General features: G+C 44.6%; 3 protein-coding genes across 7 annotated transcripts in view; all 3 read right to left on the reverse strand.

Moving 5' to 3' along the window:
• The window catches only part of LOC121857315 (bestrophin-3-like), a 35,741-nt gene extending 26,415 nt beyond the window's left edge, over positions 1-9,326 (reverse strand). For 2 of the 5 annotated variants that reach the window (XM_042353322.1, XM_042353321.1), the window contains exon 1: positions 8,392-9,323. In XM_042353322.1, the coding sequence (XP_042209256.1) occupies positions 8,392-8,570 (179 nt within the window). In that variant the 5' untranslated portion in view covers positions 8,571-9,323. Of the gene's footprint in view, positions 1-8,391 lie in introns of all 5 variants that reach the window. The other 3 variants (XM_042353319.1, XM_042353320.1, XM_042353318.1) reach the window with 3 other exon arrangements.
• A 1,594-nt stretch (positions 9,327-10,920) lies between these two features.
• On the reverse strand, positions 10,921-18,645 carry LOC121857239. The gene is made up of 16 exons (XM_042353217.1): positions 18,273-18,645; positions 17,806-17,906; positions 17,555-17,655; positions 16,918-17,068; positions 16,419-16,593; positions 15,802-16,200; positions 15,280-15,467; positions 14,727-14,885; positions 14,517-14,617; positions 14,319-14,420; positions 13,909-14,037; positions 13,576-13,726; positions 12,556-12,822; positions 11,923-12,030; positions 11,603-11,704; positions 10,921-11,468 (listed from the first exon to the last, which is right to left on the reverse strand). Exons 1-16 carry the CDS (start codon positions 18,427-18,429, stop codon positions 11,328-11,330), a joined length of 2,532 nt encoding a protein of 843 aa, XP_042209151.1. The 5' UTR covers positions 18,430-18,645; the 3' UTR covers positions 10,921-11,327.
• Positions 18,646-19,162: 517 nt separating this feature from the next.
• Positions 19,163-27,490, reverse strand: LOC121857174. The gene is made up of 2 exons (XM_042353095.1): positions 27,394-27,490; positions 19,163-21,019 (listed from the first exon to the last, which is right to left on the reverse strand). Exons 1-2 carry the CDS (start codon positions 27,406-27,408, stop codon positions 20,573-20,575), a joined length of 462 nt encoding a protein of 153 aa, XP_042209029.1. The 5' UTR covers positions 27,409-27,490; the 3' UTR covers positions 19,163-20,572.
• Between the last annotated feature and the right edge of the window lie 336 nt (positions 27,491-27,826).

Below are 27,826 nucleotides of genomic sequence, written 5' to 3' on the forward strand. Positions count from 1 at the left end.
ATGGATAGTAGCCATAATTTTCATCTCAGGACTTAAAGAGGGAGACAAAGACACAGACATTTTAAGAGAAAGAGAAAAGGTGACAAAAGAGAACTGGGTTTCACGAGAGGGAGATGACAGAAAGAGATAGGGGGATAATCTTAAGAAAGAGAGAGAAAGAAAAAGACGGAGTTTAAAGAGAGGATATTTCAAGCCAAAGGGAGAGAGAGAGAGAGATAAAGAAAGATCGGAGAGATATGGAGGAAAAGGAGACATCTCACACGACGAAAAAGATATTCAGAGAGATAAGGACAGAAGGAGGCAATTAATTAACTCTCAGAAGTACGAGAAAAACGTAAAAAAAACAACAAACCACAACTCCACACACCTCACAGAGTCGTCCATTAATCACGTCCACCACATTTCCAGTTTAAGGTGAGTCACATTACACTAACGACGCCATTTTAACTTCAATCGACATATTACATCACAAGCTAGTAGTCAGATACCCTTTTAGGCTAATAATTACAAGTTAAATTACTCCAGTACTGACCTATGTAACTACCAAGGTAAGATAGTCGTTATGAGGTGACCTAAGACCACCCCCCCCCAAGGAGGATTTTCAAAGGAATTCTAAATTGTAAAAGTCGAGTCACCAGCGAAAGATGCGGCCATGTTTTCTTGGGTGGACCTTCATCAATCGTGGCAACTTACATCAGGGTTTTTAAACGACTTTGGATCTCAAGTATTTGGAGAATTCTGATCCTTCTGGTCAATGCCTTACCCGGGTCAATGTTTTATAAGTACCTATATATCTACATAATAACAAACTCATTAACTAATCACCTTACGGGAACACAGACAGGTGGAGCAGCTCTTGACACAGCTGGTGAACTCCTTACATCACGTGAGCCGTAATAAACGCAACAGATGGTTTAGATTCACGGGTATGACAGGTGGCGTGACTTGTGACAGGTAGCGTGAGGCAGAGGATATTATGGTAACACAGGTGGTGCAGCTTTCTTGACATGACAGATGGTGTCTCGTATGACAGGCGGTACTGTGAGGCGGGCAGGTAGTGACAGTAAGGATAGGTTAAGAGCTAGAAGGGTGGGTTAGGGGCTAGAGGGGTGGGTTAAGGACTAGAGGGGTGGAGTAAGGGCTAGAGGGGTGGGTTAAGGGCTAGAGGGGTGGTTAAGGGCTACGGTAGACACACTAGACCGTGACTAAGGGCTTGGGTGTGTGGAGACAACGTTTGGGGTTGGCGAGGGCCCAGGGCGTGTCAGCTGGCGTGGCAGGGAAGAGATCTACACGCCCGCCAAGTGAGTGGGCGCGCGGGCCTGACATTCCCACCATGCCTTCTTCCCGCGCCCACGACCTGCTACTACTGCACTACACGCCTCTATTAGACATCCACGTCCTTACACACACACACACACACACACACACACACACACACACACACATGCGCGCGCGCCCTTACAAACCTCAATAATTTTATCTCTCTCTTTTTCATGACAATGCATCTAAATAAAACATCTACTCTCTCTCTCTCTCTCTCTCTCTCTCTCTCTCTGCTGACAGCGTACCCAAAGACAAAATATTTACTATGAGTCAAGAATGACAGAGTTCGCGTTTGCGTAAAAAGATAAATCAGTTTTTTCCTGCATATCTGAGTGTGCATAATACGTTGATGACGTCACGTCGTGTTTACAAACAAGAAGCGAACGTTTAAACTTATATTATTAAATGAATGACGGATAATGCTCACTATATTGGCACCGTCTTTGTGTGTATAGACATAGAGATATTTATCAGAGAAGGATATACTTTAGTGTACAGACAGACAGAAAAACATGTACGTAGACAGACAGATGTGGATGGAAGACACGAGATTGGTAGATGGGTGTATGGATGAGTATTGTCAAGAACAACAATAAGGAGATCCACCCACCCACCCACCCAGCGCTGATCACTGGAGAATGTGCCTGCGCAGTTCTTTCTCTCTCTCTGTCTTTGTCTTTGCCTCTGTCTCTATCTCTCTATATCTCTCGACCGCCGTGGAGCTCTAGAAACAGAGCGAGAGAGAGAGAGAGAGAGAGAGAGATAGAGAGAGTCTGTAGGATGGTGGGGTAGGTTGACGTCACTACACCTCAGGGACTGGGGTAGGTTAGCCAAACAAGTTCTTGGTGGATAAACCCGGATAATGAATAGGTTAAAATTACGTAGTGGTTAATGCCTACACACACACACACACACACACACGCGCGCGTGCACACTGAGTTTCAATGAATTCTCAAGTCCCGATATGTTCTGAAGAGTCCCACGAGTCCCGCTTGACAAGTCGAGGGTCTATCGAGCTTTGGTGTTTATACAGCATAATGATTAGGTCAGTCTAATGATGGAAAACAACATAAAGTAAAATACAATAATAATAATAATAATATAATGAATAATGGTACCTCACAGGTAGAGAAAAAGGTGTACCTAGCTTAATTCAGTGTACACCTTAAACCATCACTAATGTTGGCACTGTTGACCTTACCTTGGCACTCCGAGGCACCTCTCTCTCTCTCTCTCTCTCTCTCTCTCTCTCTCTCTCTCTCTCTCTCTCTCATCCAAGTAGACAGAGGGCCTCATTGAAACACTGAAAATCAAGAAATAAATAGAAAATATGAACCCGGGACACTTGTTTTTGATGTCACGTACCACCAACACCAGGGGACATAGCTACGAACTAGTTAAGTTATCATGTAGGACAAATATGAGGAAATACTTCTTCACACAGAGGCTGGTAGACCTATGGAACAGTCGACCAGCTCAAGATGTGGAATCGAGAACAGTATTGGGCTTCAAGAACAATGGAGGGATACCTATACAGACCGCTGCCCTCCTTCCCTCGGGATGGTCACCTTCAGTAAATGGTTTAGGTGACAGATAAACACAACAGACATGAAAATGACTCCATAGAATTAGATAATATTCCCAGATGTAACTAATTCAACTACTTATTGATGTATCCTGACGCATATTGACGCAAATTAACGCATACTAACGCTTACTAAGACATGCTTAGGGCTATTGACGCATACATTGACACATACTAAAGCCGTAAATAAGAAGTTTCAGAAGCTTTAGCCAGACAATAAACAAAGAGGTAACAGGAGATATATAAACAAAGGATAAACAAGTAAATAAGATCATAAACAAAGGCGCGGGAAAACAGTAGCCTCTTCATGTGTTTTGGGGGAACAAGACACAAGTTTTGGCGCGCTTTCTGTCGTGTTTATATTGATGGGGGTGAAGTGTTGTAAGCTTATGGAAGGCGCAGATGGTGGCTTTCTCTCTCTTTCTCCCTCTCTCTCTTTCACACACGTCAATATCTTATAGTTAGGAGATTGATAAAGACTCTCTCTCTCTCTCTCTCTCTCTCTCTCTCACGTATACACACACACACACTCACAAAATTCAAAGTCATTGTTTACAAAATATACACGTACGAGGTGACTCCACTTAGCCTGTCTGTCAGTGTGTTAGTGACTGAGACTAAACGTTCCTTGGCTCAGATAACCCAGACACTTGTAGCTAATACTCTTTCTTTCAACTCTTTTATTTCTTAAAGTTGTTCCTATGAGCTGACGACACAAGAAATGTTAGTGGTGTGGTGACGACACAACAAGGGGTATTGTGGTGTGAGGTGACGACACAACAAGGGGGTATTGTTAGGTGTGAGGTGACGACACAACAAGGGTAAGGTGACGACACAACAAGGAAAATTCTAGTGGTCTGAGGTGACGACAAGGGATGTAATGTTAGTGGTGTGAGGTGACGACACAAGGGGGGTAATGTTAGTGGTGTGAGGTGACGACACAACAAGGAGGGGTAATGTTAGTGGTGTGAGGTGACGACACAACATTTGTCTAATAATAGTAAGAATAATACAAAAATGACAATACATACATACATACATACATACATACATACATACATAAATAAACACAGACAAACACCCAGACGACAAATGACAGAGGGCGTCACGAGCTGTCAAGAGAAGGGGATAAAAAGTTGCCAAGGTGATGACAAACACAACAGGTGTAAACTGTCCCGCTAATGAGTGTCTACCTTCTCGGGCTACTGGCATGTATGTATGTATCTACAGGGGTATGTATGTATGTATCTACAGGGGTATGTATGTATGTATCTACAGGGGTATGTATGTATGTATCTACAGGGGTATGTATGTATGTATCTACAGGGGTATGTATGTATGTATCTACAGGGGTATGTATGTATGTATGTATGTAAGAGATTAACCTACACTTATAACTATCCCATTAGACCCTTGGAGAGTCATTACAAATCACAGTATTATTGGAACGAAAGTGTTTTTCTCTCGACCAAACACAGACATACATACACAATACAATAACACACTGAGTATAACACACACCTGTAACCGACCAGAACACTTCGTTAAACATGTAGTTATCATTCTCTCGTGTGGTATTAAGTTCAACGACGAAAGATCCTCATTTCACTCACTAATAAAAAAAAATAAGGAGTGATTAGCGTCAGTCTTACCTCTTCCCTATCTCAGGGGTGACTGACGCTTCTCCCAGAGCCCCCGTCACGGACACCCGTGTTAATGATCTAGCGAAAAACAGACGATAATATCGTTTGTTTTTATGATTGGTTATTTGTACTGACCAATCACAACACATGTAAACAGTCGCGTAATCATCGCGATAATTGGACGATTAAGTGAAAATGGTATAATTGGGTACCAAGCGTTTATAATATATATGGTATTTAAACTATATAATTTTATCATTGTATTACAGTTTTTCATTTGACATTATTGGTACATAGACGCTACGGAAACAAAAGACATTATCTCCTCCCAGACTTACGAGATAACCAAGATGGCGCCCAAAACACACCGAGGCTCTACAGCAGTTAAAGACTTCCTTAATTAGAGGATAAAAACATAAGGAAAGGTAGATGGAGAGGCGAGGCGAGGCGAGCCATGGTGAGGTATCAGTGGCACCCCTCCCTCCTTCCCTCCCTCCCTCCCTCCTGGCATTCTTGGCCCTGGCACTTCTCTTGGTCACAGTGTGGCACCCGGGGCCTGGCCAGTTATTGTCTACCTCTCTCTCTCTCTCTCTCTCTCTCTCTCTCATTAGGCTTTCAGGGGTAATGGTTAGCCAGTGCAGTTGGCGAGTTGTCCGATGTTCTTGGATTCTTCCTTATCACTGGGTCTTACAACTTGTTAATTAACTCAGGGTGTGGCTGTTGTGGTGGCGACAGCTTCTACACCTTAAACAATTCACGTCTAGGTGACCCCAAGGGCCGGCCATCCACGAACACGAGGGGCAGCCATTATGTGTGTGTGTGTGTGTGTCACGTGTGTGTGTGTGTGTGTGTGTGTGTGTGTGTGTGTGTAAATTTAACAACCCACGTGCATGTATGTGTCCACGTGTGTGTGTGTGTGTGTGTGTGTGTGTGTGTGTAATTCCACGTGCATGTGTGTGTCCACGTGTGTGTGTGTGTGTGTGGGTGGGGGGTGTGAGGCGGAGTAGCAGTAAGGAGGATAGAGGGATAAAGAAAGAGGGAGAAACTGGGGAGAAAAAAAGTGAGAGAGACAAAGAGAGGCAGAGAAAGAGAATCATTGAGACAGAGAAAGATAAACAGAGCGAAACTATAATAAGCTTTACGAGGTGACAAAGAACCTCAAAGGGAGAGAGAGAGAGAGAGAGAGAGAGACTAGAAGTAATATAACAACACCACAGCCTATGATGAGGATGATGATGATGATGATAGTGAAGGCAATAACATAAGATGACAGTGATAATAATGATGGTGACAACTGGCAGCAAGAAGCATGACCTTGTATTTCTAAGTGCATGTGTACTCTCTCTCTCTCTCTCTCTCTCTCTCTCTCTCTCTCTCAATTAAGAGGAATAGAGGGAGTAAGACAAAGAGGAAGATGGAAAAGAAGAAGGTGTGTGTGTGTGTGTGTGTGTGAACCTTTCCTCACCACCACAGCCAAGGAGTTAACTACTAAGTGCTCCTATATGGTATCTACAGTAATAATGATCCTTATAATAAGAGTAATGATGACAGGGGAAGATACAATAAAACAAGATAATAACAAGAAGGAAATGAGAGAGAGAGAGAGAGACAGAGAGAGCAACCACAACTACCACTATCAACACCATTAACATCACTACCACCACCACTAACCACCGCAACCACCAGCACAACCCCATCAATAACCCTCCTCCCCCTCCCGTAGAAGCAGTGTCTCACCTGAGTGGTTAATTAACACCGCCCTAATTAGTGAAGGAGCCTTAAGCCACCCACCTGTGTAAGGCAATAGACCAAGTGCCCGCCACACCTGCTATGTACCTGCCTACCTGTCGCGTCTCCTTGCAATATTTTCTGCAACTTTCAACTGAGCCAGGTAGATATATATAGCAGCCACATGTTGCAAGACCTTGTGTTTGGGGCAGATGCTTGTGTGTCTGAGTGTGTGTGTCTGAGTGTGTGTGTGTGTGTGTGTGTGTGTGTTGCAGTCTCATTGCACACGATATCTCACTGCAATAAGATAAGATACTCGGGATGAGTTTTTGCATTGTTGTGTGAAGGAAACTTAGAGAAGAATATAATGAAATAATGGATTAAATCTATATGGAAATGAGCGAGAAGTGGAGGGAGGATGGAGGGAGGATGGAGGGGGATAGAGGGAGGGTAGAGGGGGATAGAGAGGATGGGGGGATAGAGGGAGGGAGAGGAGGGGATAGGGAGGGAGGGGATGGAGGGAGGGATAGAGGAGGGTGGGGGGGAGGGGGATGGAGGGAGGATGGGGGATAGGGGAGATAGAGGGACGATAGAGGGGGATAGAAGGGGGATAGAAGGGGGATAGAGGAGGGTAGAGGGGAGGAGGGAGGGAAAAACACAAACTTTGACACTATCTATTGACCCACTAACACTGTCACGTGATCAGTCTGGTGTAACCTTTGACCCCACGTGAACTTTGACCCCTTGGCTATATTAACACGTGTTCATAAGGTCAATTAAGGTCAATTAAGGTCATCTTCTATACTAATTATGAAGTTGTTGATGTATATCTATGTTTTAATTGTGTTGCAGACAGACAGACAGACAGACAGACAGACAGACAGACAGACAGACAGACAGACAGATAGACAGACAGACTGACAGACACATATTTTTATTATTACAGACATAAAAATAGGAAACCTGGCACTAAGACACACACAAACAGAGAGACAGACAAGCGAAAAGAGAAACAAACAAGGAGGTAAACAGACCGACAAACAGACAGGTAAACAAACAGACAGACAGACAGGTAAACAAACAGACAGACAGACAAACAGATAGAAAACACAGAAAAAAACAGATGGAGAACACCGAAAAACAAACAAATAAAACAAATAAACAGACAGACAGACAGACAGACAGGTAAACAGACAGACAGACAGACAGGTAAACAGAGTACTCTTTACTATGGTGTGTAAAATACGTCATATGCCGCCACACACAAGACCTTATAAATACCACTGTCAGGTTCAGGAGTGTCATGAGGCTTGGCATGTCATGAATGGTGGGATAATGACAGCCCGGGTTAATGACAGCCCTGAATAAATGCCAATGACATAACACCTCTCTCCTACCCCCCCCCCACACACACTTACCTTCCCTACCTCCCTTCCCCCACCCCTCACCCTCCACCCCTCACCCCTCCACCCTCACCCCCTCACCCTCCACCCCTCACCCCTCCACCCTCACACCCTCACCCTCCACCCCTCCTCACTCCTCATCCTTGAATTGTCATAAGGTGTTTGTTGACAGTAGAATGTTATGTCATTGTGTATATATGTATGTATGTATGTATGTATGTATGTATGTATGTATGTATAGAAAGATGGTGACACTATGCTGACAGGAACAATAGAGAGAGAGAGTTAAGACCATTTCCCCTTGTATCGTGAGGTGAGGTGAGGTGAGGTGAGATGACCAGGAGGTGACCCAGCTGACACCCGACCGACAGGAGGAAATTGACCGTAAACTTCCAACAAACTCCACCACGAAGAAGGCGAGGAAGGGGGGGTGAATGGGGAGGGAGGTGGGTGTTGGTGAAGCGGGAGGGAGGTGGGTGTTGGTGAAGGGGGAGGGAGGAGCAGTAATGTTTCTCTCGTGTGTGTTACAGTTTACGTCACCGGGAAAACACTCATATTAGACACGATAACCTCGGTGTTGTCTCGTGTGGCTGCTGTAAGAGTGGATGCTACGCGGGCTGACACAACACACAGGTTTGTATGCCTGTGGAGGGAAGGTTGGGGCGGCTGGTAGGGTCAGGACTCAACACAACACTCCCGGGTACTTTACCTCTTCTGTGACTCTGAGAAGACGAATCTGTAGATACAACTCATGCAGCCGAAGCCCAGGCAGAAGAGGAAGAGTTCGCGGTATATAAGTTTGTACAGGGAACCCTTCCACTTGAAGAGGAGGCGGGTGAAGCCGCCTGAGGTGGAGGATGCCACGTCATACTGGTAGGAGACCGTCATGGCTCCTGTGGGAGACGCCGACGGGGGAATACCACCTCCCCGACAGCGTCACACCACGCACTGTGGGGCTTGAGGGAGCTCCCTGTGTGGCGGGTGTTATTTTCAACACACACACTGGTCACTCAGGATGCTGTGTTACCCGCACGCTGTGGTAAACTGCTCGTATCCTCTACAGTTCAACACCTCTTGTACAAACACACAGGAGCCTCTAACACCCGGCATTCTACACTATTCTCGCCCCCTCCGCCCTCAACACTAAAACCTCACTTTAAAAAATCACTGAAACACACGACTAATTATCACCGTTTTATCGTTCTTGCCAAATACGATCAGATTTCTCGAGGTTCGATTTGTCGGGTCGCGAGGACACAGAACCCCGACGGTGACTGGCGTGAGGTCGGGGTGGGCAAGGCGGGCATTCCCCCCCTTGTTCGGGTGGCCTAGTGGAAGGGGGGGAGGGGTGTGACCCACAGCTTGGCAGTCCGAGGCAAGTTTCCCACACCTGCCCGTGATGTTTACCCAGTTATTAATCTCCAGCGAGGGTGTGGGTGTGTGGTAATAGCAGACGACGCTAAGGCGCGGGCGGCTACCACCTAGTCCCCGTGCTGGGGCGGGCGTCGGGGGGCGTGTGGGTGGCCATAGGGGCCAGGGGAGTGACGTCAGGATACAGGGATGGTGATCCCTGGTGGGGCAGAGGTACGACTGCCTGGTGATATCGGTGGGCTGGGTGATACACACACTGGCTGGTGGTCGTGGTGCACCACCAGTGCCGCCCGGCCCCGCTCCGGTATAATTTTAGCGTGGCACCCTGGCTGGCCCGCATAGGACCTGGCCCATGTTTAGCTGCTGCGACACCTCGCTAACAATACCGAACCTAACGCGCTACTTTTAGGGAACACGTTTCACAAAAATCTTGGAGGGGAGTGACTGTGTCGGCGCGGCCTACCGACCCTACGTGAAGGAGGAGGGGCCCTCGGCCCTGCTTGAAGGCGTGACACTACCGAGAGATACTGACGGATCTCCTCTCCCTCATCATCCATCACCACACGTTTCTCCTGACAGGGGAAATGACAGATGTGATCTGTCAAAACATTACCGTTCCCGCCCTCTCATACCTGACACACGCGTGACAGCTGGATTGGCAGGTGGTCTTGACACTGGCTGACTGCCATGCGATAACCGACTGTCAGGCTAATGACTGTGGCACAAAAATGATTAATTTTGAACACCAGTGCCATGACACCTGAGTTTCCATGTCAGGTAAATAACCTGAGACCAATAATTGGCTGATTTGCGAGACGATCATCCGTGACACTTGATCACAGACGAGCTGGACTCGTAGACCAGGGCCATAAAACACAGCGCCTCACAAGCAATAAACAGCGCCTGGCATTGAACTGCATCCCGTAGTAACCAGTTTAAGGAAGCTCAGCATCTAGCCGAATGTTCGCCACCCTCCTGCCAGAGGTGGCGAACTCTTTCATGATACCAATACTGAATACTTCGGCTGGTGACGCTGAGAGGCCGCCGGTGAGGGTGCAGTGAGGCATCAACATAAACTCTACGCTGACTTACCTGCCTCATCACGTGGCCACTTGGGGGTTCCCCGTCATTACCACACCTGAGAAGGACCCTACACACTGCCAGAAACCCCCCCCCTCCCCACCCCCCCCATCCCTCTGTACCCCTGGCCACCCTGCATTGGTAACACTTCTTCCTGTGCCCTGATCACTGTGAAGAACTGTACCGGTCCATTTGTGATACTCCTCTGTAGTAGAAAGGAGTACAGTGATGCTGCACGACACACTACACGACATACTACACGACGCTACACGACGCAACAGAAGTCACAGAACAACACGGATTCGACCCGGGAAGAGATCGAACACAAGACCGGAAATATCGTACAGTCCGACACTGTTACCAGATCACAAGGCATAAGATGAACCTCAGTGTGACACGAGAGGAAGAGGCATTTATCTCAGTCAGCGTGGCCAATTCACAAATGAAGAGACTATCCCTGACAATTTTAACAGTGTAGCCATATAAAAGGATTACGAAATCTTTGTCATATACCCTTGCCAACTCACTCACAAACACTATAACCAACTCACAAGTACTATAGCCAACTCACAAACACTATAACCAACTCACAAGTACTATAGCCAACTCACGAGCACTATAGCCAACTCACAAGCACTATAGCCAACTCACAAGTACTATAGCCAACTCACAAGCACTATAGCCAACTCACAAGCACTATACTCAACTCATAAGCACGATAGTCAGAGCACATTTGGATTGTATGTTATATTTAGTCTATACAAAGGCGTTAAGTTATACAAAAGAACACAGACAAAGACATTTACTTGTTGTCACGAACTACACACAAACTGTAACTCATATACAACTAAATACATAATGTAAGTTAGGATATGTAGGTCACTTACTACTACTACTACTACTACTACTACTACTAATAATAATAATAATAATAATAATAATAATAATAATAATAATAATAATAATAATAATAATAATAATAATAATAATAATAATAATAATAATAAGTAAATAAGAACCATAGAACCCTGTAGAACCTTGTAGGAACCCCTGTAGGATTCTCACATCTAAGGACCCCTATACAAAGTACTCCTATAGGACGCTCCTTCTGCCTTACTAATACCCCCAGAGGACTCCCCCTTCCCTTTATAAGTCTGCCATAGGATCCCCTCCAACTACCTCTTGCAGGACGCCTCACAGGATCAAGGCAGCGAAGGATGTAGGGCCCGTGAAAGTGATTTTAGGATAGTAGGTCCTCTTGAAGTACGCCACCTCCCCTACAGTCAGTCTTAGCTTACACTTCGTCTCTCCCTTCAGTAGTTCAAGCTGAGAATCCTGACGAAGAGATGGGCGAGCGTTAGGCATACAGAAGAAACACATACCAAACCAAAACATAATATTTCCACAACACAAACACAGAACTCAAGTCAATTTGGGCATAAGACACCCGAAACACTGCTTTACTCTACCTCCGTCATGGCCTGCAGACAGAGGAGGGCCACGAACTTGCCATCAGGAAGGTAGTGCCCCGGCCCCTTCACCAAGCTCACACGACCACCTGACTCCGGTATCTGAAGGAGGAGGAACCAGGTCTTCATAGATCTCTCACAGTTTGTTTATTTTGATTCTATGTTTATCTAGAACTCTCATTCATGTTTTGAGTTATTTTTTTATAACGAGTCAAGGAGGATTGATTTACAGTTTATGATGTGTTTTACAAATTTACACTTACACTTAATCTTTTCCTTTTACGAACTTGACACACAAACACACACGCACACACACACACCTGTATATACTTATTCTTGAATACACTCCTAATGACTGACTGAGTGAGGACGTTCATCTGCTTCGTCAGTTCACCTGTAGGAGGAACCAACACCTGGGCCTTCTCCTCCTGTAGGGATAAAAACAAGGTCTTTTATAACCTGACGTAGGGAACTTCAGCTGCAGGTTCAGATAATATAGAAAGAATAGGATATAATGAGAGAGAAAGTGATATAAAGTACTTTGATGGTGAGGGATAATGAGAGAGAAAGTGAGAGAAAGTACTTTGATGGTGAGGGATAATGAGAGAGAAAGTGAGAGAAAGTACTTTGATGGTGAGGGATAATGAGAGAGAAAGTGAGAAAAAGTACTTTGATGGTGAGGGATAATGAGAGAGAAAGTGAGAGAAAGTACTTTGATGGTGAGGGATAATGAGAGAGAAAGTGAGAGAAAGTACTTTGATGGTGAGGGATAATGAGAGAGAAAGTGAGAGAAAGTACTTTGATGGTGAGGGATAATGAGAGAGAAAGTGATATAAAGTACTTTGATGGTGAGGGATAATGAGAGAGAAAGTGAGAGAAAGTACTTTGATGGTGAGGGATAATGAAAGAGAAAGTTTATTTATCTTCGTCATCACGTGTAAACACTCACTAACCTCGTCAGATAAGTCTTGCCAGGGCGTCTTCTGCGCCTCCTGCAACAGGTCGCCAGCAAACACATCGTTAAACACCAAGAACCTCCCGACATTCCTACACTCCGCGGAGGACGACTCAGCCTCCTCGGACGACAAGGGCGACTTACTCACGTAGAGGTCGTAGTACTCCTCGTCGTTTTTCTCCAGACTCCAGATGTCGCTCGTGTAGTTCTTGTCGTTGAGGAGTTTGCCGTAGATCTCCTCGTTGGTGGCGTAGGGGATGAAGCCCTGAGGCGGAGGAATATGGGAGTGTGAAGGCTGTGTTGTCGTGGTGGACGACTGGGTGGGACTAAAGTTTGTCAATCGAGGAAAGGAGTTCGTTTTCGAGAAAGTGGAAGAGAAAAGAGAAGACTCATAATGATAAAACCAATTTAGCAAAAACTAAAAACAAAAATTACAAATTAAGACCAGTAACATAACATCCTTCCAAACAAATGACAATCGGCATTTCCAAACAAAGAGCCCGCGACCTTATACTACCTCACTAACTTTTCCATGTCACTTATGAATCCTGGATATCAACAAAAACTGCAAAAACAAATGCAGCTCGACAACACATTCCTTATAGCTACACGTCACTTATGATAATTCGAGACAGTCATATATTCACGTCATATATAAACACAGGATAAATTAACTTAGTAGATTCTAATAAAAACTAAACATTCGAAATTTTGGCATCAAGGGGAGGCTAGACGAGACGTGTGTATACCGATACGTGTTTGGCAGAGGTTCCTAAGCCTGTCCTCTCCCTCCCTCCCTCCCTCCTTCCCCTACCACGACACTACCCTCCTCCTCAGTCCCCAACATTTCCTCCCCCCCCCGGACGCACCCTTCCCTTCCTCAACCCTCAACGAAGCCAAGCAAGTAACTGCTTCCGCTCAAGATTTTCCCAATGATAAGGAAATTGATACGAGGTGTTCTCTCTCTCTCTCTCTCTCTCTCTCTCTCTCTCTCTCTCTCTCTCTCTCTCTCTCTCACCTGCTCTAGGAGATGGCTGACGAATCCTTGGGTAAAGTTCTCCCCGTAGGAAGTAAAGTTGACCCGGGCGGAAGAGAGGACGTCCCTGGAGAGAAGGAGGGCCGACTCTACCTGCTCTACCTGAAGGAGACCCGCGCTGAAGTCAAGGAATCTGGTGAAGAAGGAAGAGACGTCAGTAAGGAGAGGGATGTCGAGATGTTGAAGGATGAGGTAGTGATATCAGGAGAACGAATGATAAGAGTGGTAGGATGGGGAGGTTGTCAGAGAGGAAGATTAAGTCAATGCATCGATGTCACTTAATCTCTCTCTCTCTCTCTCTCTCTCTCTACTCACGCATCGTCCTTTTTAAGGCGCTTGACGTATCTTTCCCCAGTATGGCCTAGGTTCAGCATCCTGTCCTCTCCACTATAGATGTTGTGATGCAGTCCATCCTGGGAAGTCAACAGAGGTCCCACCACGCTTCTGTAAAGGTGAGAGTAGGTATATATCTCTCTCTCTCTCTCTCTCTCTCTCTCTCTCTCTCTCTCTCTCTCTCTCTGGTATTCACATTCATTTTGACTGTATAATAATGAATAACCAGAAAAACATTCATAATAACTTCATATAACATTTAATAACATATGATATAATAACCAATCTAGGCTTATAACACCTCATGACCCCTTAGGCTTATATAGAGGGAGTTATGGGGGTGTGGGGGTGTGGGAGTGTGTGGGGGAGGGAGTGTGATGACGTACTGTTACCTGTTCCTTGTAATCAGGTGTTGGACAGCGTCTGGGTGTGTCAGGTGGGCGATGGGATCAAGGAAGAAGAGGTAGTCCATGCCCTCCTTCCTGGCCGTGTTCCTGGAGGAGGTGAGAAAAGGATAGAGGTGAGGGAGGTGAGAGAGAGACAGACAGACAGACAGACACACGAGACAGACAGACAGATACAGGACTTACCACAAGAACTGATAACTCTTAGCCACGTTAGGCCCTGCGTGTGGGTCCAGCAGGGCGCCCTCGAGGTACTGGTCCACTACCTCCTCCAGGAACTCCTCCACCTGTAGGGGCAGTGGTACAGTGGTGCAATGGTGTAATGGTATAGTGTTACAGTATAGTGTAGCAGCTCTCTCTCTCTTTCTTTCTTTCTCTCTCAAATCTCCCACATACCGTCTCCAGGTGTTGCTCAGCTGCCGGAGTGACGTAGAAGCTGAGGAAGATCTTTTGCTTGGGGTAACTGAGATCCTTGAGGCGACTGAGGAACACCCTGAAGAAGGGAGTAGGTCGCTCCACCACCACCGTTACCATCACCCTGGGGGCCTCACTACTCTGAAGGGGACGATTTATATCGTGACACTATAGTAGGTGAATTATTTTGAGAGTTACTGATGTAATAAGACGGGTTTTAACACCGAGATATATTGTTATAGTTATCCCTTAAAATATACTTTCATCAAAAAAAACGGTAATAAATTTAGCATAAACTCTTTTGTTTTCATTTATTTGTTTATATATTATTATCTATTGCTTAGTATCCATCAATAATCTACCTACTTAGAATATAAATATATACACACTTTTCGACAAAATGTTTGTTTTATACATTATGGTAAATATTTAAGCACATTTTTCCCTAATACATTCTGTCTATCATTCTTCTTGTGTTTGTCCTTCAGTCTGACACAACCAATACACTCTCGTCACCCATTTTCATTATACTCACTGTTAATCTCTCAGTCTTCAAGGGTTCGTCAAGACACTGAGGGCAGGGGAGCTTGACACCGACCTCCCTGGCGACGATGTTGGCGAGCTGTAAGGGCATCGTTCCTGGGGCAGCATAGATCAAGGACGCCAACTTCAGCCCCTGGATCTCTAACTTCAGGGATCCGTCAGCTTCATAGCCGAACCACTCTACAGGAGGACAGGTGAAGGCTAGAGGTGAGAGGATAGGAGACAGAAGAAGGTGGTTGAGTTGTTCCATCACTGAACCCGAGCCACTCTGCAGGATAGACTCGGGATAGAGAAACAACTTAGAACTGTTCTATTCTCGTCCCTAAACCACTCTCAAAGATCGTGGATAGATAAAGGTGGTAAAACTATCTTACTTTTGAAGTCGAGTAATGCTGCATCAAAATTGTCTCCCAGTGAAATTGTTTCCCTCGCGTCAGAATCATCTCGTGCGTCACAAAACAAAAGAGGGCACAGTAACAGTCTCACCTGTGGTAATCAGCACAATGGACCTCACCTGGACTAGTGGTGGCTGCATCTTGGAAGACGATGTGCTGATGGTCTAATGCCACACCTAGGGAGTACCTCAGTGCCACGTCCAGGGCCAGGGAGTGCCACAAGTGAGCCAGGGACCCCGGCCCCCTCCTGTCACGAGTAGTAGCACCAGCAACAGTTGTGGCCGCGACGTGTTTAGTCATCGTTGTAGTGGCCGCTTCCTCACCATCAGGACTGACAGCTTCGATGATTTTAGTAGCAGTGACAGTACCAGTAGCAGCAGCAGTACTAGAGGTGTCAGTAGCATTAATAACAGCGTCAGGAGCAGCAGCAACAACAATAGCAGCAGCAGCGTCGCCATCAAAACCAGCAGTAGCAGCCACCAGGAGGTCCTCTATTGACGCTACTAAACCGGCAAATGCTGAAAATAATTTATATCTATTGTAAACTTAACCTCCCGGAAATCATCACAAAATTATTACATTCTTCCCAACAAAACTCTTCCTCCCCTCACCCTCCCCTCACCCTCCACCACTCTCTCCATCCCTCACCCTCCACCACTCTCTCCCTCCCTCACCCTCCACCACTCTCTCCCTCCCTCACCCTCCACCACTCTCTCTCCCTCCCTCACCAACATACCATAAGCTCTGAAGTTCTTTGTGTCAGGTCGAACTTTTCTCTGGTACTGTTTACCCTTCACCTTCAGTATATCCTGCTGGTGTAAGAGGTTCTTCAGTAGCACGAGGTCCTCTGCGGTGCGGCCTTTCACTGATGACTCTCTGGTCTTGTTGTCTTTCAATTTCCTAAGTTCCTCCTGTAGAAGAAAACCTGAATGAGGCGCTGCTGTGTTGGTTATCACAGCACTTCTATCAACTAAATCCGGAAGTACTTAGAAATTACTCTACCTCTCTATACATGTACGTGACTGTTTATATCCACGTACCAAACAGAGATATATTTGACGCACGGACAGATTGACGGACGGATAATTAATAGAAGGCACACATGGATGATAAACACACGAACGGACGAAGAGATACAGAGATATAAACAAAAATAAGAAGAAAAACCTATGAATTCTACCCTCCCCCCAACACACACACACACACACTCAGCCTCGACCACCACTAATACTCACCTCGACTTTGTGATACTCCTTCTCGAGCTCCGGGTTGAGGATGAGGGGGCTGAAGAGAATAGGGATCAATACCTCAGCCTCCTGCTTCAGCGCCTCCCCCAGGATCCTCCAAGCTAAGACGTGAGGGGCAGCGGCAGGAAGGTACTGATCACTGAGAAGGAATTAAGTCAGAGGCCAGGTTGAAAAAATATACTCTGGATAGGGGGGGAGGAGGGGTGAGAGACAGTGAGGGAGAATAATAACAGAATCCTACACACAGTCTATTGGCTTCGATCCTTCCCTCACCTCCCCTCACCTCCCTGACCTTCCCTGACCTTCCCTGACGAGGCCACCAATGGTATCGTGATCGCTATGTAATCAAACTGAGACGACACAGGTTACCGCCATCTTAAATCATCGTCAACACAGGTGCGTGCCTCGTGGGGGGAACACAACAACAGAGAACGTAAACAAACGGCAACTCTACTAACCTAACCTAACCTAACCTAACCTAACTTAACCCTCATCACTTTAAGTTAATTATTATCTTATACAAAATCAATTTAAATCAGGGTATTTTTTTTCGATGATTTTGCTTACAAGATGCCATTAGTCTTAGAAAATGGTGATAATTAAGGACAGGTGAGATGTGGGTTACCTGTTGGTTAGTACAAGGATGTCGTCAGGCTTGTAAGGATGCTGCCTGATGACTTGTAGGATACGGGATGTCTCTAGAGACGGGTCCTTCACTGTGACCATCTGTAACGAAGGAGAGTCTTGTTTTGGTTGTCTGTCTGTCTTGTTCACACACACACTACGGTAGTTAACCAGACTCGCAAATTAGTCACAAGGTTATTAAAGGTAGAAAACCTTGGGAAGACAAAATACTTAACTCTCTCTCTCTCTCACCTGGACAGGGAGGCCGATGCCCTTGGCGGCCCGGAAGAGGCGGCGGTGTCCATCCTTGACGTCAACACGTCCTCCTGACGCCACTATCAGTAGTCTTACTCCTGAGGGGGTAGAAGGGGGAGGTGAACGAGTTAGTGAGGAAGTGGGACCTCGATTCTGACGTGTTTTGGAGGAGTTTGAAGAAGGATGTGGAGAATGTGGGAGGGAATTTGTGTTAGAATATTACTTGTTTTCGAGCAATAGAGAGGAAGAGGAAGAAGAGTAGGAGAAGGAGGAGAAGGAGGAGGAAGAAGAGGAATATGGTGGCAATGAAGACCGGAGTTAATTTAAATACAATATAATGAACTGAATAAAATCTTGTGTATTATGAAGGAAACAATAAATTACATACATTCATACATATATTACACATTAACATACATACATACATACCAACAATAACAAACACCAACTACTTTGATACTCACGGGAATCGACGCCTTGTCCTTGAACCTCATCGTCGACAGCATCACCACCACCACCACCACTACCAACCATAGCACCCACATGCAGCAGAAGGATGAGGTGAAGGAGGAGGTGAAGGAGGCGGTGAAGGAGGTGGTTATATCGAGGGTACAGGAGCATTCTGGTGTTGTTGTTGACTCAAATACGTCACACAGAAAGACCAGAATAACAGTGGTACTCAATCAACCGCGTCAGACAGGTAACTGAGGTGATTTTGTGCTGTTTAGTCAGTTCCACCTCCTACCACGTCACCGTCAGTAGTCCACAGAGAGGAAAAAGTTGGCCAAAATACACGTTGTTTAATTCCGCCATTTTCCTGGTGTGTGGGAGGGATATGTATAGTGACTTACTATTACTACTACTAGTACATTATTTTATCGTGGTCTCCAGCCTCCCCCTATAGCCACACCTTCGCCGCCATTTTATTACCTTAATATTAAATATCCTAATACATAAGTAGCTGTCCTAGCTGTGTTGAGTTAGTTGAGCCGCAGATCTATGCGGCATTCAGTGACTGTAGCCTCATAGTCAATATCTGCAACTGTTGTCGGCTTTGGGGCCGATGCTCTCGTTCCCCATAGGCAAAGCAAAGCCGACCTAAGGAGAGAGAGGACAGTCGACATTTCATCCAGGCTGTAACATAACTTCTGGGCTGCTGCTTCTGTTCGGATACTACTACTACTACTACTACTACTACTACTATTTACTTAAGTTTTACAAGGATTTTCCAACTTTTTTGCTTGGATTCTTATGAATAAATATTTATGTAAATTGTTATGGAAACTAAAACCTTGTATAGTTTTTTTTTATTCACATTTGAAATAAGACATATATAAAAATCAATATATGAGCTCGAAATATATGAGAATGACACACACACACACACACACACACACACACACACACACACACACACACACACACACACACACACACACTATTTTCTGATAGTTGAATTAATCCAAAAATAAAACCATTTACTTATCCATGTCCTTCATAATTATATATAAAAAAGACTGATTTAAGGTCAGGTCATGTCAGGTCACATGGGCATTATAATGACGTAATACAACCAATAACAAAATCAATTCTTCCAATAAAGAATTAATTACATTTAACCCATTTTCTTCATTAGTAAAAAAAATTCACTTTTATTTAAAACTAATTTAACATTTCTCGATGACGTAACTGATTAATTACATAACCTACATTAATTACATAATATTCCTACATAATCCTGTATATCAGAATTACACAACATAGATCACTTCACACAACAGATTAATTATTTTGCATTCTGTATTTTTACGTAGTTATGTATTTTAATTATATACTTTCACATGTCTTTATATAATTCTGTAGTTGTTTAATACAGTAGGTAAAAGAGACAATTTAACGAGAGACTTACAGCATCTATATCACACATTGTATATATTGCACTTATGCTGTGAGTCTTCTGAGGGTCTTTTGTTAATCTCTGTCATATAAGAGCGTGAGTTAGTTAATGAGGGAGGATAGGGGTCATAGTTCATGTGGTAGTGTGGGTGTGGGTGTGTGGGTGGGTGTGGGTGTGTGGGTGGGTGTGGGTGTGGGTGTGTGTGTGGGTGTGTGTGTGGGTGGGTGAGTGTGTGTGGTGTGTGTGGGTGGTGTGTGTGTGGGTGTGGGGGTATGTGAAGTTTGAACCCCTGTTATGACCTCTTAATAAACTAGAGAATACTGTGAGACTAACACACACACACACCTATGAACACATGTCGTTTTGGCTAGAGAGCGCCCGTCAGCCATGCTCGGATTGGCTGGAAAGAATAACGTCATTTTTCCCATGCAGATTGTACTTCGAGCTAACAAAATTGACTGATGGTTAGGTTAGGTTAGTTTAGGTTAGGTTAGATTAGATTAGGTTAGATTAGGTTGGGTTAGCTTAGGTTAAGTTTGATTAGTGTTCTCTGTTATTGTCGTAGGAAAAGCTGATCTATTTACAAATGTGACGTCACGCACTCCAACCAATCACAACCTGGCTTATCAGACTGTCACTGCTCGCTGTGTTCGGCGGTCATAAGAATAAAGCGCCTTTGGGGTAGCCATTAGACAGTCACAACACCGGTGTTTGAGAGCTGTCAGGCGCTCAAAAAATAACAGAGCGCCTAGTGGGGGGGGGAGGGATGGAGAGAGGGTGGGAAGGAGAGAGGGAGAGAGGGAAAGAGGGAGGGAGGTAGAGATGATTCTTAAAACTATCAGAAAAAAGTTTACGTTCCAACATTTTTTAGAACCCTGGCGGCCTGAACCCCACGATGTACTCCTCCCCGCGTAGGTCACCCCCCAAAGGCCCCATCTCCCCGGCGAAGGAGCTGAGGTCGTCCCACAGCCTGAAGTGAGCCTCGTAATCAAAGGACCTCCCGTCTACCAGGGGCTGCGGGGGCTCTGTCTCCGTGTTCGGTCTGGTGAACTGATGCCTGAAGACGGTGGCGTCGATATACTGTGGTCGTTCTGTGTTTCTCTGGGGCTCTGGGGTGGTCGTCGTCGTGGTAGTGGTCGTAGAGGGAAACGACACCTTAACGAGTTCTAGCTTGGTGGGGGCCTTGGTGCTCTCCGATACGTATTTGAGAGGCAGGTCGAGGGCCAGCTTGTCCTTGATAGAGAGACTGGCCTTGGGATTGCTCAGTGAAGCTCCCTGAGTCATCCCCATCACCATCACCACGCACGCTAACACCTGCAGGAGGGAGAGACAGGTAACACACTAATTAATACAGGAAAAATAAACAATACACATTACATTGATGGTGTTGGTTCAATTATGCTTTGATTGTGTTCTTAAGTTTGACCAAGTGTAGTGTAATGTAGTGTAGTGTATTGTATCAAAACACATGCCAATTACACACCACCAATAAATTAACTAGATAAAATAATACACAATGGCGATTTAAATATTTTACTCTCTCTCTCTCTCTCTCTCTCTCTCTGCTACTGATCACATAACTAATTATTATCACAGGCTAATTAACACTTTGGTCAAATTAACACTTAGTGTCAACATGCTAATTGTTTGCCCTACTTAGATTAATCCCCTCCCCCCCTCCTCATCACCCCTTCCCCCTCCCTCACCCCCCATTACCCCTAATAGTTTGGGTTTGGGGGGGGAGGGTCGTTAATCTACCCCTTACTCCTCCTCCCCTCCCTCTCCACCCCTCCCGTACTCCTAACTTCCCCCTCCTCCCCCTCCTCCTCCTCCTAACTATCTATCACCCCTTTACCTATCGACTTATCTATCTACTTCAATATCTAGCCCTCTAATATCCTAAATAAATTGAACTAGAAGGAAAGAAATAAAAACACAGAAGGTAAAAATGTTACACTATGACTTTTCTTTCCTAGTGATGATGCATTATTGATCGCAAGTAACAGCCTTCAACTCTTGTAAATGTCATAATGCATCGTAGTGTCGTAGCTCTGGTGCGTCTAAAAGTGAACATCGTAATGCGTAGGTGTTCTGGAGTGTCTGTGTGACGTAAACAAAACAATGCGTCGTAATCTAAATGAAGGAGATCTGATAGCCTTAGAGACTATAAATCCCATGAAATCTATAAAAGAACGAAGGTATATGATAACGAGGAGAGATATTCCAACTCTACATTATTGTCGTTTCGGTGGATCTGAACCTCTTAGATCCTGAATGACTATAAATCCTTAAATGAAGGGAAGTATAAACACTGAAACCTACATAAGAAAAAAACAAAATCGAAGCATGTAGAGGAGACTGCAAACATTAAGGTGTGATGAAATCTATAAATGTGCTCTGTGCATTAACTCCTAACATGTTAATACCCCAGAGTTAACATCTAGGAGGGTGAGAGAGAGAGAGACGGTAAAAGAGACAGAGACTACTTGCGGAATATATCTCCCCTCGTCAGGAGTTCGAGGAAGACACCAACAAGCACGTCTCTGTGTTTGTTCAGGACCCCCGCATCACCCACCCACCTCGTCCAAAATCAACACACGGACTGCTCCCTCCACCACAGTCAGCCACACTCCTGGATTTTCAAGGTCTGTCAGTCTGTGTTTATAGTTTATCATATTTTAACAGACAGAACACAAACACCTTGGTATATATTCTTATTAAAGTGTCGTAAGGGTTAAACTCTGACTCGACCTTAACTAGATGCGTTTATTTAGTAGTTAACCAATTAGGAGGAAAAAAATTAACACTGAGACTTCTTCTTCTTCTATTCCTTCTCCTCTCCCCTGCATGGCAGTAAACAGTGACATCAACCCACATGAATCTGACCTCTATACTGTTAATGAATATGATCTATTCCTTTGTGTATGAACCTCTGTCCTGCGTGGCAGTGAGAAGTGATACCACCCTCAGTGTCAAGACCTGACTGAATTACTCAGAATAAGCAAACTGTACTCCAGGCCTTTTCAATAAATATGTTAAACTAAAAACTATCATTATCGCCTCCTCCTCCCAACTCTTATTCTTCTCTTCCTCCTTCTCCTCCACCTCCTCTTCCTCCTTCAATACTATCATTACCCCCTTTTCTTCCCCCCCCCCCTCCTCACAGACGACGCTACCGGTTTAACAAGGCCACCACTGGTTTAGTTATTTATTCTGTAACTTGATTATCACTTGTTTAGCTGGAAGGAACATTAGGTGTTTGTGAGAAAGAAGGAAAGAAAGAACAATGACTTGTAATTTACTCTCCATCTCTCTTTCCTTCATTCCCTCACATTCTAACCCTCCTTCATCGCATTTTTCTCCCTCCCTCCCTCCTTCCTTCCCTCTCTCCCTCTTACCTCTCTCTCTCTCCCTCCCTCCACTCCTTCCTTCTCCTCTCTCCCTCTCTCTCCTTCCTTCCCCTCTCCCTCCCCACTCTCTTCCTCTCCTCTCTCCCTCTCTCTCCTCCTTCCCCTCTCCTCCCTCCCCCTCTCCCTCCCTCTCTCAATCCACCACCACTAATCTTCCATCGTCATTGTCTTTTTATTTCTGGTGACCTCGCCACACCCTTGCGTTCACATCCCTCCCTCTACTCCCATTCACATTCCTCTCACTCCCACCTCCCATTCCCTCCACTAAGTTCCCCTCTCACTCCCCCACTCAGTCGTCCTCTCACTCCCTCCTCCTCCCCCACTCAGTTGTCCTCTCCTCCCCCACTCAGTCGTTCTCCACTCCTCCACTAAGTTCCCCTCTCACTCCCCCACTCAGTCGTCCTCTCACTCCCTCCTCCCACTCCCCCACTCAGTTGTCCTCTCACTCCCCTTCCCCTACCATCCCTCCTCTCGTATTCCTCCACTCCCTCCCTCCTCCCCTCCAATCCCCCCTCCTTACACGGTATATGATAAGGAGACAGACAGACAGACAGACAGACAGACAGACAGACAGACAGACAGACAGACAGACAAAGACAGAAAATCACAATGAACATCAAATACGTGATATATAATATTAAATCTCTTTCATTCATTGGCTCTCCTTGATACACTTTAACCAATCAATAAGGAGCAGCTCTGTTTACAATATTTTTACCACACGTTCATTGGCTGATCCTAATCTTAGCCACCAATGAGAGTCGAGTTACCACATTCAAATCCCAACCGTCATGTATTTCTCGACCAATCACGATCGAATCCCTCCCCTAACGGTCCGAAGATACGGTATATAAGAGAGAAATGACGTAAGTGCTCCATTTTCTTCGCTCCACTGTACACGGAACCAATAAATGGAGCTGAATATAGGTCAGAAAAAAAAGACTTAGTTGCTTATGAAGGAAAGTAGTAGATAATGTACACACACACACACACACACAGGTAGACAGACAGACATACAAACAGAAAAAGAGATGGAAATATAGAGACAGTTAGGCAGATAAACAGACACACAAATACAGGTACAGTCCCCTTCACTAGTGCGTTTACAGGGGCTTGTCAGGTTTTGTGCAGTGTCGACAGAAGGAAACTCACAATAGGAAACAAACTATGGAATCAAATTAAAACAATATTAAAACAAATACTTCAATGATAATGATTTTTTGGAATGTTGATATGACAAGCCCCTGTAAACGCACTAGTGAAGGGGACTGGACATCTACAGGTATCTACAAACACAGATACAGACACAAATAAATACACAGGTTAAAGCAACAATTTGAACACGATTACACATTTAGCCTCGAACTAATAACGCAACAGGTAAAGTCCAGAGGAAAACGAGTCTTGTTGTGCCCTCGGGGAGTTTCAGCACTGGACTCGAGTGAAGACGATACCTGGGAGGATTCTGGGGGAGTTCCCTTGCAGGTGTGTTGGGGAGGGGCGGGAGGAGGGGCGGTGGGAGGGGCGGGAGGAGGGGCGGGAAAATCCCCTAAATGGTAGCCACATGTTTTATAGAACTCTAGTTGTCTCTCTCTCTCTCTCTCTCTCTCTCTCTCTCTCCATCAAACCGCAACAGTTAACCAGACTTGTTTGTCACACACACAACCTTGATCTAAAGCATAAAAACAAACACACGTACGCGCGATAAATTCTTTTCTTTATTACGCATATTCTCTTGATAATAATAACAAGAAGAAATGACAGAGAAGCGAAGATACAGACATATATGGATGGTGGTAGATGAAAGAGGAATGGTGGTAGGTAGTAGAAAGGTATAGTAGTTAATTACAGGTGTACATAATTAATGAATGGTAGGTAAAAATATAACTCATTACAGGTAAAGAGATAATTAGTACCTAACTATGTAAACAAGACACCCATCAACCCCCCCCCTAACAACAGGTCATAACATAATCAAACTCCCAACCTGTTCTCGACCTGTTCTTGATATGTTCTTGACCTGTTCTTGACCTATTCATGACTTGTTCTCGACTTGTTCTTGTTCTCGTAAATCAAAACAGAGAGAGAGAGAGAGACATAGATAGAGAGAGAGAGAGAGACAGAGAGACAGAGAGAGAAAGAGAGAGAGAGAGAGAGAGGGGGGGGCACACGAAGGAGTGAAGGGCCCTGAAACAAAATGTCAACAGCTAGGGACTTCAGCTCAAGCCTGTTGATGTTATCCTTGAGTTGCCCTCCCTCCGTCCCCTCCCTCCCTCCCTCCCTCTCACTCCCCCTCCGTCTCTCCTTCCCTTCTTCTTTCCCTCCTTCTGTCCCCCTTCCTCCCTCTTTCCCCCTTTTCTCCTCAATCCATGGCTCCGGGCTGGAAGGTTCTTCCTTCCTTACTCCCTCTTTCCTTCCCACCCCATTTCTCCTCCTCCCTCCCTCCCTCCCTCCCTCTCTCCTTTCCCTCCTTTATTTTATACACAAACTGATATTACGACAAAAAAATATACCTACAGAACCTTCCTACACCAGAAGTTCTCATACCTGCCTCACCGACCCCCAGCACTAGACACCTGAGCACACCTGTAATTACCTCAAGTAATATATAACACAGGTGGAGTCTGTGTGAGTTTAGGTTAATCTCGTTAGTATCATTGGAGACTTCAGACCTCAGGTAGTTACGTCCAGGTGAGGAGTTCTGGTTACCTGTGATACAACTGAGAATTTAGACCTCTCCCCTATTTTCCCTCCCCCCAGAAACCACCCCCTGCACTTCCTTCCCTCCCCAGAAACCACCCTCTCTTTTCCCTCTCCAGAAACCACGTCCCCTCTCACCTTTCCCCCAAAACAACCTCTCCCCTCCCTCCACTTCCTTCCCTCCCCCAAGAAACCCCCTTCCCTTCCCATCCTCCCTCAGAACCACCCCCTCCCACCCCCTCCCTTCCCCACGCACCAGAAGGAATGGCTGACTCACTCTTCCTCTTAATGGAACACAAAGACAGAAAAGACTTATGAGTTAAGCACCATGTTGTCTGGACTCTGGCGTAATGTTGTTGAACCCTCTGTCTGTCTGTCTGTCTGTCTGTACTGCAACTAGGTCCATCACATAGACAGGTGAGCATATGGGTCAGAGTACATGGAGTGTCAGTGTGTGTAAGTGTGTGTCTGTGTGTGTCTGTGTGTGTCTGTCTGTCTGTCATTGGCTGTATGTTCTAGTTCGGTTGAGTGATTCTATTTACATTTTTCTCATGTTGCAATGAAGCGACAAGGTGAGGCGTTATGTCTCAATTCCCTAACCTAACCTAACCCCAAGCTCCACCTAACCTAACCTTAATTAGGTAAAGAGAATTTAGATCGAATTACGTGTTTTCTCACCTGAAGGACTAATTTACCTGTTAATAACTCATTAGTAAATGTTATGAGGTGATTTTACTAAGGATTGTTAAGTTATTTGTTTTATATGGTTATTATAAATCACCAATAATTGCAATCACAATAATCACGGTTATTTAGTGTGATAATAACGATAATAACAATCACAAGACACCAGCATTTGCAATCACAGCAATCATGGTTATTAAATGTGATCAAAACAATAATAACAATAACAAATTACCATCAATAACGATGTCAACAATAATCACGGTTATTGGAAGTTACCCGATATGTTAATTAACTCAGGTAATTGCAATAACGAAAATTAAGGTAACTTAAGAGGTCTGGCTATAAACAAACACCTATAATCACTATAATCATCAACAAACACTAAAACACCTGTAATAAAAAGTGTATCAATGACAATAACGGTTATTTTAGTTATTATGTCAGTTATTTATAATTTGCTTTACAACTGAATGACCTTAAAACAATTATACACTGTTGAGAAGATGGCTGCTTGTTTGTGAGGATTCTGAAAATATTATCAATTTTGGTTCTATTTTTTCATACGTAATATTGATAATTATGAATAAATGAATATATGAATAATAAATATCTGTAATTGTTATTGTTTCACACATATTTCTCAAGTTATTGGTTAATGCACAGACGAGAATATGAAGGTAATTTATGATAACTTAATCCCGTGGACACATTCAACCCAGATTTCACTTTCGTTGAGTTTCGTACTCAAGAACAAGGCCGCGTTAGACCAGGAAATATATATAGTCTAAGGTCAAATGAATATACTTCCCGCTGATATATATTTTAGACGTGGAATAAACAGAGATGATAGAGAAATAGAGAGAAAGAGAGATAATTATTGCTTTTTCTTACCTGTATGGAGATCATGGTTGGTGTGTGTTGTTCCTGCGCCTGCGTCAAGTTGAGTGAGGTAACCCGCTCTCAAGTCCTCCGTTTTATAAGACACTGAAGTATCTCAAAGCAACATCGCTCAGTTCCTATAACGTTCGCTCACCTTGCCTCAGGTTCCTTCTGCATATACATTATATTCTCCTACAAACACCCAAACATAAACCTTGAACGACGTATTGTATACAAAAAAATCAATAATATAAAAGTTAAATAATGTGAAAAAAAATGTAATATGGTTCAGAAAATTTATGTGTTTTTGGTTTTGTTTTGTTTTTCTAAGACTTACACTAAGATTTATGGGAAGGAATAAAAACCAGTTACGAGAGAAACAATCAGGGAATGGCCCAGCTTGCGTCACCAATGAAAATTTTAAACAAACGTTTTGACGGAGTTG

Source organism: Homarus americanus, unplaced genomic scaffold (assembly GCF_018991925.1).
Source record: "Homarus americanus isolate GMGI-L3 unplaced genomic scaffold, GMGI_Hamer_2.0 scaffold20465, whole genome shotgun sequence".
Lineage (NCBI taxonomy): Eukaryota > Metazoa > Arthropoda > Malacostraca > Decapoda > Nephropidae > Homarus > Homarus americanus.